The sequence below is a fragment of the Hyperolius riggenbachi genome, chromosome 6 (genome assembly GCF_040937935.1).
Source record: "Hyperolius riggenbachi isolate aHypRig1 chromosome 6, aHypRig1.pri, whole genome shotgun sequence".
In the NCBI taxonomy this organism is placed as follows: domain Eukaryota; kingdom Metazoa; phylum Chordata; class Amphibia; order Anura; family Hyperoliidae; genus Hyperolius; species Hyperolius riggenbachi.
Window position 1 is genome coordinate 55,066,087 of NC_090651.1, and position 16,612 is coordinate 55,082,698.

Below are 16,612 nucleotides of genomic sequence, written 5' to 3' on the forward strand. Positions count from 1 at the left end.
TGCAGTGGTGGGTTCACTGAACAGGTATGCAGTGGTGGGTTCACTGAACAGGTATGCAGTGGTGGGTTCACTGAAGAGGTATGCAGTGGTGGGTTCACAGTACAGGTATGCAGTGGCAGGTTCACTGAACAGGTATGCAGTGGCAGGTTCACTGAACAGGTATGCAGTGGCAGGTTCACTGAACAGGTATGCAGTGGCAGGTTCACTGAACAGGTATGCAGGTATCCAGTGGGCTCACTGAACAGAACAGGTATGGTGGGCTCACTGAACAGAACAGGTATGCAGCCAGGAACAAGCTAAGCCTAACTAATCTTTCCCTATGAGAGACAGTCTGCAGCAGCTCACCCTACTCTCACTAACGCAGGCACACGAGTGAGCGTAATGGCCGCCGCTGCCTGCCTTTTATTAGGGGGGGGGGGGGAGTGGCTCCAGGGGCTAGTGTAGCCTAATTGGCGACACTGGGCCTGCTGACTGTGATGTAGAGGGTCAAAGTTGACCCTCATGGTGCATTATGGGGCGAACCGAACTTCCGCAAAAGTTCGCCTGCGGGACGCGAACGCGAACCACTGAAGTTCGCATTGAACCGTTCGCAGGCGAACCGGTCGGCCCAACTCTACTCCTCAGTTTATGAAACCACAGACTGTGACTCCAGGTACCCAAATATTGCTCCAACTCCAACATTTTAAAACTGCCACAGCCAGGATTCTCTTAAAGATTTTGGATTTTTGTATGTAAATGAAGATACCATATAAAAATTACCCCTATATTGGATAACTAAACCTGACAAATCGGTTTTAGTTTCCCCATTTCACCAGTAGGTGGAGCATAATACCAAAGCATAATTCCTGACCGGCCAGCTAGCGGAGATTTACTAGAGGAAGATCCCAATAGAGCTCCAAGAACCCACTGTGGGATTGAAGCAAGCAGCACATACAGTGGCGTAGCAATAGGGGTGCAGAGGTAGCGACCACACCAGAGCCCCTGGACCAGAGGAGCCCAGTAGGGGCCCTCCTTCAACCACTTCATTAGCTCTTTATCGGTGCTAAGCTGGTAATGATCACCTCTATATGTGCTTTGATTAGCTGTAACCATTCATGGACTGTTCTCCTACCCCGCTTACACCTGTCTGATACTGCGGCTGTCCTTGGCAGGTTTGGGGGTTCCATATCAAGTGTTACGTACAGAGCACTTGAGGGGACCCAATTTAAAACTCGCACTGGGGCCCAGAGCTCCTAAGCTACCCTACTGAGCGCATACCTAACACTGAGCATTTACCAACAACAGCAGCTACAGCAAACAATTCCAACTGCTACCTGGAATAGGAGCCTGAAAACCTGATCAGTCCCAGGTTTGTAAGCAGGGCGTTGCTAGGATCCTAAGAGATCCGGGGCACTTTTGGACACTCCAGTTGGAAAATGGGTGTGGCCATGCACCAGAATGTGGGTGTGTTCATGGGTGGGGAAAAATTTACATGAACTTAAAAGCGGTCTAAGTAGGCCTGCCCAGAAAAACGTTGGACAAAGCCCCCACTGAAAATGTATTTCATTTTTCTATGGGAAGGTGTATAATAGGGTATTTGTATGTGGTTTTACTTTTTGGCCACAAGATGGAGATACAGAGTTAGTGTGTTCTAAAAATAGAAACAGAACCAAGTGTTTGTATTTGTTTATATTTGTGTAAATACAGGGAGGATACTTGCTGGGGGAGGTGAAAAGGTTTATAAAAAAAAAAAAAAAAAAAAAGCATATCACATAAATAGACAGTTACCTGGCTTCTGTGCTGGCTGGTCTGGCTTTCTGCTGGGCTGGCTGGCCTGCCGCCAGGTTACCTGGCAGTTCCCCCATAGCATTCCCTGACCTTCTAGTGGACCCCCTTCATGCTCCCACGAGCCTCCCATTGAGGCACCACAACTCCCAGCATGCCCCCATAAAAGATTCACAGCTCCCTGCATGCCCCCATAAAGGCCCCACAGTGTCCAGCATGGCATCACAGCACCCAGTATGCCCACATAGAGGCACCACAGCACCCAGCATACCCCCGATTGATGCACCACATCTCACCCCAGAATAGAACCGGAGCATGTGCCACTGATCTTTGGGGCTAGCAATGCCCATTTGTAAGAAAGCATAAAGCAGCTCTTTGCTATTCACCGAGTTGAGAATAACCTCACATACTTCAGCAGGGCCGTAACTAGAGGGGAGCAGTCCCTGTGATCACAGTGGGGCCCAGAGCTGTGGGGGGCCCCAACTACTAACCTTCCCTTCCTCTGACACAGGGTATTGTACTTCAGATCATGATGTTGTTGTTATATGACCCTTGTGAGATGGGCACCAAGGCTTTGAAGGGCACCAAGGGGAGGCAAGGGAAGGGGTGTGAACATTGGGGGGCCCACTACACTTCAGTATAAAAAAAGGCTTGTTCTCTACATTTTGTTCTGCACAGTGAATTACACATGCAAAACCACGGAATCCGGAGGACATTCTATGCACTAAAGGGCTGGTAACACGGCAGCCACTAAATGCTTTTTTAACTCCCTGGTGCAATGTTAGAAAATCGTAGCTGGCTGAAAAGTGATATTTTTAATAGCATTAAATTACAAAGTCATTCATTTGGCACTGGGAAACTGTTCACATTCTTAGCTTAAAGAGAAACTCCGACCAAGAATTGAACTTTATCCCAATCAATAGCTGATACCCCCTTTTACATGAGAAATCTATTCCTTTTCACAAACAGACCACCAGGGGGCGCTGAATGACTGATATGGTGAAACCCCTCCCACAAGATACTCTGAGGACCGTGGTACTCCTGGCAGTTTCCTGTCTGTGAACCTTGTTGCATTGTAGGAAATAGCTGTTTACAGCTGTCTCCAACTGGCAAAAAAGTATGCAGCAGCTACATCACCTGCCAACAGTAAAAATATCACCATGTAATAAATATCAGAATGTAAATCAGGGATTTAAAAGATTTTACAATGGGAAAATGTAATTTTATGTAATAGAAAAATGCTTTATTTCTACAATAATTATGTATAAATTATTTAGTCAGTACTAAATCATTTATACATAATTATTGTAAAAATGAAGCACTTTTTTTATTACATTATTTTCACTGGAGTTCCTCTTTAGGGAAGGGGGGGGGGAGCCGTTTACCTTACCTGGGGCTTCTTCTAGCCCCCTGAAGTCTTTCTGTGCCCTCGCCGTCATTTCGTGATCTTCTGGTTAGCTGCAGCGCCCTTCTGTCAGCTGTATGCATGGGAACATTCTGCGCTTGCACGGTACATAAAAATTGCTACTGTGCATGTGCAGAACGTTCCTGGCCATGGAAGCGCAATCAGGAGGTGTGCGACCCAGAGGCGTGCATGCGCAGTATCCCATGACTGTCCAGCTTTCAAAGGGGCGCTGGGGCTAACTGGAGGGTCGCAAAATGATGGGGAGGGCACAGAAGAAAGGCTAATTTTGTTTTACTTTAAGTGGAATTACATTTTTAAACCAGGTTTAGTCCATTAAACAAAAATGCCTCACCTTCCAGACCTGTGCATGTTCCTGCAGGACTTTGGCTGGCCGGCTCATAGTAGCTTGTGGCCCTATGTCTGTATAGGAGTTGCAGGGGCTGCAATAGGCCCTGGGCCCTGCTACTCTGGGGGCCCATCTAGAGTCCCATATCAGTTGCTATATCAGCGATCCATTGGTTTTATAGTGGTAATGATAAGCACTATGTTTGCTTTACATAGTGGAATTTAGAAATAGATTGTTCCGTGCTACCATCGTTCACGTGTAATAGGCACGGATCATGCGGTAATGCACTGCAGACTTTGCGTCGGGGGAATAGGGCGACTTTGATACTTCTAGCGCACCGTGTCGCATCGCTGAAAAAATGTGTGCCAGTCTCCATAGACTTGCGGCGCGCATGCGCCGGGGAAGCGTAGTGCGGGTTGATGCAGTACGCAAGTGTAAAGGGAGCCTTAAATGTGATTTTATTTATTGATTATATTGCTTGAAAGATCAAATCGATCCACCATACACTATTCACTTTTTTCTAAACATTTAGCAGAATTTTCCACCATGGCGGATAGATGAAAAGATTGAAAATGCAGAAAATACGATTCATTTTTCAGCTTGAACAAAATTCTGGGCGGCGAGAGATACATTTTTTTTCATCTCCTCCTTAAAGTGGACCTGAACTCACAACTCCTCTCTGCTCTAAAAGATACTCAACAGCATAAAAACCTCTGCACAGTTTCTACTTCCTGATTCACGGAAGCAGACATATTGTTTACAGCCTGTACTTTCAAATGGGCTCATCTGCTTATCTGCCATAGACAGTCATGTGACACAGGGGGGAGATCAAATTACAACTAGTGATTAGACACAAATGAGGGGGAATTACACTGGCTAAACACTTTAAATACATACAGGGTGCATTTCTGTTATGCTTTCCTTGTGTCCTGTGCAAGAGTTCAGGTCCACTTTAAAAAAGGGAAAATCTAAAGTATTAGTTGAATTGTGTATGGCTACCTTTGAGTAGAGGAGAGGATGGGATAGAAGGCAGAATTTGCAGAAGGCAGGGGCTGTGGTTGGGGTGAGGTTAGGTAGTTGGGTTAAGGTCGAGTTAGGTCAGCAGAAATCATAGTCATCTCATCCCAATATCCGGTGAGCAGATATATCTAGGCTAATACAAGTCTGCGGTACAGAGGCTGCCCATTTCATTTTCCCTGCATTCCATTCTAAAATGATGCTTTATATGACTGTGGCAGCGATACTAGAGGGTAAGCTCTTCTGTGTCAGCAACTGACTTCACAACTCTACATTTCCTGTAGAGATCAGCAGCATGTGACATAATATAATTCTTTACTTGTATATTTCATCTGCAGATGAAATCTAAATTTATCAGCTCTGCTTATACACTAATTACCCCAACTGGTATTGTTTTTGGTTTCCTGCAAAACATGGGCTGGGCCTTGAGGACAGGGTTTGGGAACTCTGCTGCAGACTGCCTGAAGAATTACATTAACACAGAGTGCAGTTTTGTATACTGTACACTAGAGGGCACTCAAGGCTTTTGCCTGGATAGCCTATGACTAGAAACAAGACAGAACATTTATACTGCAAATTTCTCATCAAAGCCCCAGAGATGCATGCTCAGCGCAGTAGCAGTGTTAGGTGCTTACTGAACAGTGAGAGCCGAGATTCAAACCCTGGTCTACTGTGTCAGAGATAGAGCCCTTAACCAGTACACTATTCCTCCTTACAAGCAAAAGCAAGAACTTTTGAATCAGGATGATAACATTTATTGGCTAACTTAGAAGGAAACATTAGCTTTCGACTATGAAGCCTTCGTCAGACTGATTACCGTATACAACACTCTACTTCTTCCTTACAAGTAACATAGTCATGGCCGTTTTTACGGCCGTGCGGGGCGTGCCGCCGCCCGGGGCGCTGCTGGGAGGGGGGCGCTGTGATGGAGGGGGGAGCCGCAGCTGCGGGGAGGGCAGCCCGAACTCTCCCTCCCTCTCCCCGGGCCGCCCTCCATGCGATCCCCCCTCGAACGGAGTGCAGAGTAATGCGCAGGGAAGCACTATAGAAAACTACTCACCTCGCTGGCTCCAAGCGCTGCTCTCTCGCCGCCAGTCTCCTCTCTCTGCCTACACGCTGATACACACACACGCTGCTTCCTGTTTAGCAGCGTGTGTGTGTATCAGCGTGTAGGCAGAGAGGAGACTGGTGGCGAGAGAGCAGCGCTTGGAGCCAGCGAGGTGAGTAGTTTTCTATAGCGCTTCCCTGCGCATTACTCTGCACTCCGTCCGAGGGGGGATCACATGGAGGGCGGCCCGGGGAGAGGGAGGGAGAGGTCGGGCTGCCCTCCCCGCGGCTGCGGCTCCCCCCTCCATCATGGGGGGCACCTACCTAACCTATACTGGGGCAGCTACCTATCAAACCTATCCTGGGGGGCACCTACCTAATCTAACTATACTGGGGGGCACCTACCTAATCTAACCTACACTGGGGGGCACCGACCTAATCTAACCTATACTGGGGGGCAGCTACCTAATCTATACTGAGGGGGCAGCTACCTAATCTAACCTATACTGGGGGGCACCTACCTATCTAACCTATACTGGGGGGCACCTACCTATCTAACCTATACTGGGGGCACCTACCTATCTAACCTATACTGGGGGCACCTACCTATCTAACCTATCCTGGGGGGCACCTACCTAATCTAACCTATCCTGGGGGGCACCTACCTAATTTAACCTATACTGGGGGGTACCTACCTAATCTAACCTATACTGGGGGGTACCTACCTAATCTAACCTATACTGGGTGGCACCTACCTAATCTAACCTATACTGGGTGGCACCTACCTAATCTAACCTATACTGAGGGGGCAGCTACCTAATCTAACCTATACTGGGGGGCACCTACCTATCTAACCTATACTGGGGGGCACCTACCTATCTAGCCTATACTGGGGGGCAGTTACCTATCTAACCTATACTGGGGGGCACCTACCTAATCTAACCTATACTGGGGGGCACCTACCTAATCTAACCTATACTGGGGGGCACCTACCTAATCTAACCTATACTGGGGGGCACCTACCTAATCTAACCTATACTGGGTGGCACCTACCTAATCTAACCTATACTGGGTGGCAGCTACCTAATCTGACCTATACTGAGGGGGCAGCTACCTAATCTAACCTATACTGGGGGGCAGCTACCTATCTAACCTATACTGGGGGGCAGCTACCTATCTAACCTATACTGGGGGGCAGCTACCTATCTAACCTATACTGGGGGGCAGCTACCTATCTAACCTATACTGGGGGGCAGCTACCTATCTAACCTATACTGGGGGCAGCTACCTATCTAACCTATATTGGGGGCACCTACCTAACCTATACTGGGGGGCAGCTACATATCTAACCTGGGGGGCAGCTACCTAATCTAACCTATACTGAGGGGACAGCTACCTAATCTAACCTATACTGGGGGGCACCTACCTATCTAACCTATACTGGGGGGCACCTACCTATCTAACCTATACTGGGGGGCACCTACCTATCCTATACTGGGGGGCAGCTACCTATCTAACCTATACTGGGGGGCACCTTCCTAACCTATACTGGGGGGCACCTTCACCTTCCTATCTAACCTACAGTGGGAGCATTAACTTATCTAACCTGTATTGGGGGCACCTACCTACCTAGTCTATACAGGTGACAACTATACTGGCTACCTATATTGGAGGCACCTACCTAACTAACCTATACTGGGGGCATCTACCTATCTAACCTATGCGGGGGGCAACTATTCTGGCTACCTATATTAGAGGCACCCACCTAGCTAACCTGTACTGGGGGCACCTAACTATCTAACTTATACCGGGGACGCCTGCCTATCTAACCTATACTGTGGGCAACTATACTGGCTACCTATACTGGAGGCACCTACCTGGCCAACCTATACCGGAGGCAACTATACTGGCTCACCTATGCCTGGCTACCTATACTGGGGGGACCTATAGCTGGCTACCTATACTGGGGTACCTATTCTGGGGGAATCTATACTGAGTGCAACTAGACCTGGCTAACCTATACTGCGGGCACCCATACCTTGCTTCGGGGGGGGCGCAATTTTTACACCCTCGCCCTGGGTGCATTTTAGCCTAGAAACTGCACTGGGCTGAAGTTACGGGACCCGATACCGGAGCTCGAGAAGGCTGAGGACGGCGGCATGGGATCAATCCAAGCGGATAGGGCTGAAAGAAGCCCCAGGTATATAAAACTTTTGTTAGTCAGCTCTGGTACGCTTTAAAGAGACACTGAAGCGAAAAAAAAAATATGATATTATGATTTGTATGTGTAGCACAGCTAAGAAATAAAACATTAAGATCAGATACATCAGTGTAATTGTTTCCAGAACAGGAAGAGTTAAGAAACTTTCAAAGTCGTGGAGAGGGCTGTCTTCTGACTTTTATTATCTCAACTGTAAGTGAACAGTTTTCTTTTTATCTGCCAGAGGAGAGGTCATTAGTTCACAGACTGCTCTGAAAGAATCATTTTGAATGCAGAGTGTTGTGTAATCTGCACATATTAGAGAATAATGCAATGTTAGAAAACACACTATATACCTGAAAATAAAAATATGAGAATATTTTCTTTGCTGCTAATCTTCTAGTAATTATTCATAGTACACAACCAATTCATTTATATCATATTTTTTTTTTCGCTTCAGTCTCTCTTTAACTGCCCTCAAATTCACTGCCTGGTGTTACTGCCTTAAAACCCTCCCAGGGAAAATAAGGGAAACACACTTTTCTCCATTTATATCCATTATAGCTTTACAACAAACAATGCTAACTATAAGTTAAACCCACAAATGTTATTTGTTTATCCATTCTGGTTATTAAAACATTTAGATTATGTTCCTAGTACAATGTATGGTGAAAACATTGTATTTGGAAATAAAGGTGTCTTTTTTCAGTTTTTTGCTTTCTTATGGTACACTATCGATGATTACAAGACCTTATTTGCAAAAATAACAGTAATTTAACCTCATGGCATACGCATTTAAAAAGCCAATTTCCTAAGGTAACAATATATGTTTTTTCCTTTTATAATCTGTCACTTTTTTTTTCATTTTCCAAGTCTTTATGTTGGTACAGAATATGAGAAAATATAATTTTACCATATATGTCTCTTGTAATTTTGCTAAAACTATCCCAAGTTTGATCATAATTTAAAAAAAAAATGACTTTTTATGTTAGATTAGGTTGTCCCTACCTATTTTTTATGTGACTTGGTTGGGTCCAAGCGTTAAAGAGAACCAGATACGAAGAGCATAACAGATTTATACATACCTGGGGCTTCCTCCAGCCCCATCAGCCTGGATTGCTCCCACGCTGCCTTTCTCCGCTGCCTCTGTCCGCCGGTACCAGGTCCCGTCATTTCGGCCAGTGAGCCAGTCGACGCAAGTGCAGTGCGCTCCCTCCATACTGTGCAGGCGCATGCGTAAAGAGCTGTAGGGAGCCCCTACGCATGCGAGTCCGGCGGAAGTGACGGGACCTGATACCAGCGATAGAGGCAGCGGAGGACGACGGCGTGGGAGCGGTCCATGCAGATGGGGCTGGAGGAAGCCCCAGGTATGTAAAATCTTTTTCCATTTTTTAGCTATTCTTCGTCTCTGGTTCCCTTACGACACAAAATGTATTCTACAACTCGTCACAGTTAAAATGATACCACATGTGCCTCATTTAGTAACAAACTGGTGGTGCACGCTTCACAATTACACTGGACGTATATATACGTCCTGTTTGCATTTTATTAAAGGACAATTGAAGTGAGAGGGTTATGGAGAGTGCCATATGTATTTCCTTCAAAAAAATACCAGTTGCCTGGCAGCCCTGCTGATCTATTTGGCTGCAGTAGTGTTTGAATTAAACCACAAACAAGTATGCAGCTGTCAGATCTTAAAAACACGTCACACCTGATCTGTTGCATGCTTGTTCTGGGTCTGTGGCTAAAAGTATTAGAGGCAGAGGATCAGCAGGGCTGCCAGGCAACTGGTATTATTTAAAAGGAAATCAATATGGCAGCCTCCATATCCCTTTCATTACGGTTGTCCTTTAAATTAAACAGCTGTGTGAACTCCCCCTTAAAAGGGACCCTGAACAGATCCATTAAAAGCAAATCTGAACTTACCTGGGACTTCCTCCAGTCCCCCGTAGGCCACAAGGTTGCACTGTCAAAATACTGAACCACGCAGGGCTTTTATGGCGACAGGTGCTTAATCTAGTCAGGTGCGGAGATGGGCCACACATGCTCATTTGCACGACTTTATCTGAAGTCACCACCAGAGAGACCACGGACGGGACCCAGAGGATGCCAAGGGACCTTGTGGTGCACGGGGGCTGGAGGAAGCCCCAGCTAAGTTCAGATTTGCTTTTAATAGGTCTGCTCAGGGTCCCTTTAAAGGGGAACTGAAAAGAGTTATATGGAGGCTGCCATGTTTATTTCCTTTTAAGCAATACCAGTTGCCTGGCAGCCCTGCTGATCCTCTGCCTCTAATACTATTAGCCATAGCCCTTGAACAAGCATGCAGCAGATCAGGTGTTTCTGACTTTAAAGTCAGATCTGACAAGACTAGCTGTATGCTTGTTTCTGATGTTATTCAGATACTACTGCAGAGAAATAGACCAGCAGGGCTGCCAGGCAACTGGTATTGATTAAAAGGAAATGAATATGGCAGCCTCCGTATACCTCTTACTTCAGTTCCCCTTTAACCACCTTAGCGTCCATTACCGCCAGAGGGTGCCGCTCAGGCCCTGCTGGGCCGATTTTGATAAAATAAAAAGCAGCACACGCAGCCGGCACTTTGCCAGCCGCGTGTGCTGCCTGATTGCCGCCGCTCTGCGGCGATCCGCCGCGAGCAGCGTCGATCCGCCGCGAGCAGCGTCGATCCGCCGCGAGCAGCGTCGAAAGAGGGTCCCCCCAGCCGCCCGAGCCCTGCGCAGCCGGAACAAATAGTTCCGGCCAGCGCTAAGGGCTGGATCGGAGGCGGCTGACGTCAGGACGTCGGCTGACATCCAGGACGTCACTCCGCTCGTCGCCATGGCGATGAGGAAAGCCAATCAAGGAAGGCTGCTCATTGCAGCCTTCCTTGTTACTTATGCTTGCCGGAGGCGATCAGAAGAACGCCTCCGGAGCGCCCTCTAGTGGGCTTTCATGCAGCCAACATTTAGGCCCGGTTCACATTAGCGGTGGCCGTCCGGAATCGCCGTGCCGGAGCCGGACCGCTTGCAGAACGGACGGAACGGACGCACGGCAATAGCAATGAAAGCCTATGCGTCCGTTCACATGCGTCCGTTGAGCCGGACCGGATCCGGACTCCGGCGTCCGTCCCAACATGCGCTATTTTTTGGTCCGGCTCCTCCGGCAGCCGTATCCGGAGCGGAGCCGGACTGCACCATCCGGCCAATACAAAGCAATGAGAGCCGGAGAGCGCACAACACACTGGCTACAAAAACCGGACGTTCTACCCCACTTCCTATGCATTTTGGATGGGGACCACATGGGCCCAGCGTTCAAAGAGTGGGGCAGCAGCGATTTCATGCTGGAGCTCGTTTTGGCAGCAACATGTCTGATGTCTGATAACGAGGAGGCGAACAACAGGAAGGAGAGAATTCCCAGTTTTACGAGTAAAAAATGCCTGGATCCATGGTCCCAACTGCAGTCTCTGTATCCACGGATGGTCTCCACACGTCCACCTGTCTCGAACAATAACCCCAGACCCTTCTGCTGACCTCCCAGACCCCAGGTATTTACAGGATGGTATCTCCTTAAGAAACCGGATCCGGACCGCAACCGTGTTCACACCGCACGGAAACCGGATGCAAACGGACCGGATCCGGATAGGAACCGTGCGGATCAGGTCCGGTCCGGCTCCGGTGCGGTCCGGACATCCGGTGCGGTTTTGACAAAACCGCAAGTGTGAACGGGGCCTAAGTTGGCTGCATGAAATAGTTTTTTTTTTATTAAAAAAAACAAAAAAAACCTCCCGCAGCCACCCTGGCGATCTCAATAGAACGCCAGGGTGGTTAAGAATGCTCATCTCCATCTCTCTCTGTGACATTGAAAATAACATTCCAAAGCTCTGTCAGTGTGGTTATCCATTGATTTATTTATTTTTAGCCCATTTTGCCTTGAATCTTCTCACCACAATGTATACAAGAGGGCAGAGTTCTCAAATTCCTTCACAAATATGGCAGAAGGTGGGCGGGTGGGGGGGGGGGGGGGGGGGATCTAGCCATACTGTATTTCAGGGGTTAATCTTTCCCAGTGCGAGCAGCCCAGTGCCTACATAGCTCAATTTCAGAGTAGTCAGCACATATAGGGAATCACACATAGGAAACCGCTGGCTTCTCCTCTGCACGGCTACAACACAGTACATCACAGCTGATGCAAGAAGCATTGAGGGCATCTCACAGGCTGCCGCACGCGGTGACGTCAGAGAATCATTCAATTCCACTGAAGCGGACGGTTATATAAAAACCTGCACAGCTCCCAGGCTGGGGGATATTCAGGCAGTGTGAGCTTCCGCAAGAAAAAAAAAAATGGAGACCGATTCTCACTCAGATGACCGAATGGCAAAGGAGATGGTTTGTTCATTAACCCTTCCTCTGCCGGACAGGATCGCTCCATGAAGGAGAGGTTTCCCCTGCGCCTGGCATGCACGTGGAGGGAAAACCTTCACCTATATCAGGCTGGTGACGGTGTGCCATCGTTTCTGCCTACCGGGCACGGCTACAGCAGCGGAATTCCGCTCCCGAGGGTTGTGGAGGACATCTTAAGGTGGCCACTAACGGTCCAATTTCTAGCGAAAAATCGTTCGAGCGATCAGAAATTCTGATCGGATGAAAAAATCGTTCACTACACCATCAACTAACCAATCATTGCTTCCTATCTATCACGACCAACAAGAAAATCCAAATTTTGGTTCGACGAAAATTCAATCGGACGATTGTTTTTATAATCGTTCATTATCGATTGTGCCCATCAACTGAGATTATTTACAACCAATCCAATCAGAATTTGTGATCGCTCGAATGATTTTTCGCTAGAAATTGGACCATTAGTGGCCAGCTTTAGGCTGTACAGGGAGGTTGTGTGATGATAACAGGCACAGGTTGTATCCTAAAGTGTGAAAATAGCAAACTATGGGATCCTCCTCACTAAAGATGCCCATATACAGAACAAATGTTTTCGTTTAGACAATTTTGTTCGATTATTACGTTAGATCCAATATAAAGATTTTTCCAACATGTCCAATTGGATTTTTATATAAAAAAACAAAAACAGGATAATCGTTTGTTTTTGTGGATTGACAAAAAAGATTTTCTACTTTCATTTGATTGTTTGGGACGCATAAACTGGAAAATCGAACATGTTTATTGTACCATGTATGGGTGCCATAAGTAATATCTATATCTACATATCCTATTTTATTGCAATTTGACAGCTTCCTGCTAATGAACTACAGTGGGCCATAGAGGTGACAGGGAAGGTGACTGCATGCAGCATCCACATGCACCCTTATTTTATAGGGATTAGAAAGGAAATGAAGCAAGGTATTTGCAACTAGTCAGCTGGCTAGATCTTCAGAAAGCCCACAGACATGAGATCATCAGCCAATCTGGTCCAAAACTAGACTGGCATCTCTGTACAGACAGGCAATAGACGGTGCCCCTGCTGACTGCCACTTGCGTGGCTGTAGTGCTGATCTGCCTGAGATTTAGAATGCAGATCAGCTGTTCTGATTCCATTAGCTGCATGCATGGTCCGGGCCAGAAACTACAATAAGCCACATTAGAGCCAGGCTACTAAAAATAACAGCACAGCAATGGAAGTCCCTGTATTCCTCTGAAATCACTGTTCCTCTAACCATAATAAAATGCTGGCCATGACAATCACTGGATGCACAATTTTAAAAGAGGGGAACTCATTTACTAGGGTTTCCGATCACTGGCTCTCTCATTAGTACTTATCACAGAGACTCTCTGTAAATGAATGTAGTAAGGCTTCAATAGTTAATCTGCCTCAGCTTGCCACCACTGTGTTAGACTTGGTGTAAGTAACATCATGGAAAGTAGAGGGTTAACTGATAATTATGCCAAATCCAAATCCAAAAAGCTTTATTGGCAGGACCAAATACATTTAGCATTGCCAAAGCAATCCTCCCACAGCAAAAAATAAATAAATAAAAAAATTATAGATATAGATAGATAGATAGATAGATATACACACACACTCTCACTCAGTCCTGCAGTGCATCAATGTCTTTGCAGATCTGCTTGCTACCTGCAATTGCATCTGCAGTCCCCCATCTGCTCCTAATGTTTACAGAGCTAAATACTTAAACAGCATCCAGCATTGCCTATAGAGCCCAGTTGCCTCCCCCTTACCTTGCTGTGCAGATTCTTTCATTTTCCGAGCAGAGAATTGCAGTGATCTGTCTCCAACTGCCCTGCTGAGCGCTGAGATTTGATTTGTCATTCACAGGCAGTCAAAGGTCACCATAAGGCTATGGCCATAGAGCTGGGATACTGAAGGGACCAGAGCAAGCACTTGCGTTGTGTGCTGTGGTTGGACTGTGTGAAGGTAAGGGGGAGGTTTAGCAGCAAGTTGTCAGCGAGACAGGATGCAAAACATGGCCTGGATCTCTCCACTTCCCACCGGATTTCCACAAAATTCCTCTCTCAGGCAGAAGTATGAGGTTGATTCACTTCTGTTTGATACAATGAACACAGGATGTGTTGATCTGGTCAGTGCAGCTGCACAATATGTGCAAAACACAATGGTGTCTACCTGCTTTAATCCCTGTGCCTCCTATGTTCAGAGGTACCATGCCCCTTAGTTTTTAAAAGAGAGCTCTAACTAAAGTCAACCAGAACAGATGCACAGTCAGTAGTAGCCAGATTTGATAATTTTGATTCATTCTGCCTGATGTATTCAGCTTCTCCATGAGAATGATTGTCAACGATCAATTGATTTTGACGGAAAAAAAAATACCATACTGCGTGCGCAGCCAGACTGCTCCTGCACCAACTGGATAACTTACTGGGGCCGACTGCAGACGAATGGAGAGGCGGCAGAGGACATCGAGGGAATGATCAAGGGCTTGGAGGAAGCCCCAGGTATGTATACATTTTTCTCCTGCCCCATCTCAGGTACACTTTAACCACTTAAAGGGAAGGTCCAAGCAAAAAAAAAAAAAGAGTTTTACTTACCTGGGGCTTCTACCAGCCCCATGTAGCCATCCTGTGCCCTTGTAGTCACTCACTGCTGCTCCAGTCCCCCGCTGGCAGCTTTCTGACCTCGGAGGTCAGGGCCACATTGCATACATTTTTACGCATTCCAGCTAGTGCAGGAACAAAAATGTACGCGTTGCACCACTAACGCGTAAAAATGTATGTGTTAATGTTCCTGCACTAGCGGGAATGTGTAAAAATGTACGCAATTCGGCCCTGACCTCCGAGGTCAGAAAGCTGTCAGCGGGGGACTGGAGCAGCAGTGAGTGACTACGAGGGCACAGGATGGCTGCATGGGGCTGGTAGAAGCCCCAGGTAAGTGAAACTCATTTTTTTTTTTTTTTGCTTGGACCTTCCCTTTAAAGGGAAGGTTCAGGGACGCCTTGAAAAAAATAAAAATCCATATCCACTTACCTGGGGCTTCCTCCAGCCCGTGGCAGGCAGGAGGTGCCCTCGCCGCCGCTCCAGAGGCTCCCGGTCGTCTTCGGTGGCCGACCCGACCTGGCCAGGCCGGCTGCCAGGTCGGGCTCTTCTGCGCTCCAAGGACGGGCTCTTCTGCGTCTCACGCGGGCGCGCTGACGTCATCGGACGTCCTCCGGGCTGTACGCACAGTGGATATGGATTTTTATTTTTTTCAAGGCGTCCCTGAACCTTCCCTTTAAAGGGATACTGTAGGGGGGTCGGGCGAAAATGAGCTGAACTTACCCGGGGCTTCTAATGGTCCCCCGTAGACATCCTGTGCCCGCGCAGCCAGTCACCGATGCTCCGGCCCCGCCTCCAGTTCACTTCTGGAATTTCTGACTTTAAAGTCAGAAAACCACTGCGCCTGCGTTGCCGTGTCCTCGCTCCCGCTGATGTCACCAGGAGTGTACTGCGCAGACACAGACCATACTGGGCCTGCACTGTGCGCTCTTGATGACATCAGCGGGATCGAGGACACGGCAATGCAGGCGCAGTGGTTTTCTGACTTTAAAGTCAGAAATTCCAGAAGTGAACTGGAGGCGGGGCCAGAGCATCGGTGAGTGGCTGCGCAGGTACAGGATGTCTGCGGGCGACCATTAGAAGCCCCGGGTAAGTTCAGCTCATTTTCCCCCGACCCCCTACAGTATCCCTTTAAGCCCACAGGGTTGAATTTTTTTTGCATCTGAGCAACTTTCACCTCCCATTCATTTGCCAATAACTTTATCACTACTCATCACAATGAATGGATCTATATCTTGTTTTTTCCGCCACCAATTAGGCTTTCTGTGGGTGATACATTTTGCTGAAAATGAATTTATTCTAAATCCATTTTATCAGGAATATTAAGAAAGAAATGGAAAAAAAATCATTATTTCTCAGCTTTTGGCCATTATAGTTTAAAATTCATACATGCTACCATAATTAATACCCATGTACTTTTTTTGCCAATTTGTCCTGCTTATTACACCATTTAAATTATGTCCCTATCCCAATGTATGGCGCCGATATTTTATTTGGAAGTAAAGGTGCAATTTTTCAATTTGCGTCCATCACTATATACAAGCCCATCATTTTTTAAAAAAATATAATATACTCCTTTGACATGCATATTTATAAAGTTCAGACCCTTAGGTAACTATTTATGTGTTTTTTTTTTATTATTATTATTGTAAAAAAAAAATTTAATTAAAAATTGTATGTGGGTAATTTTTGGTGTGGGAGGTAAACAGTTTATTTTTAATGTAAAAAAGTGTAAATGTCTAAAGGAAAATGTATGTGGGTGTAGTTTTACTATTTGGCCACAAGATGGCCACAGTCAAATAGTCCTGGGAGCGATCGAG

At 46.9% G+C, this 16,612-nt stretch overlaps 1 protein-coding gene across 1 annotated transcript in view; it reads right to left on the bottom strand.

The window, feature by feature from the left end:
* The window catches only part of DNAJC6 (DnaJ heat shock protein family (Hsp40) member C6), a 119,609-nt gene extending 105,542 nt beyond the window's left edge, over positions 1–14,067 (bottom strand). Inside the window, exon 1 of the mRNA XM_068239300.1 lies at positions 13,965–14,067. Coding sequence (XP_068095401.1) covers positions 13,965–14,055 — 91 coding nt within the window. The 5' untranslated portion in view covers positions 14,056–14,067. The remainder of the gene's footprint in view (positions 1–13,964) is intronic.
* Positions 14,068–16,612: the final 2,545 nt, after the last annotated feature.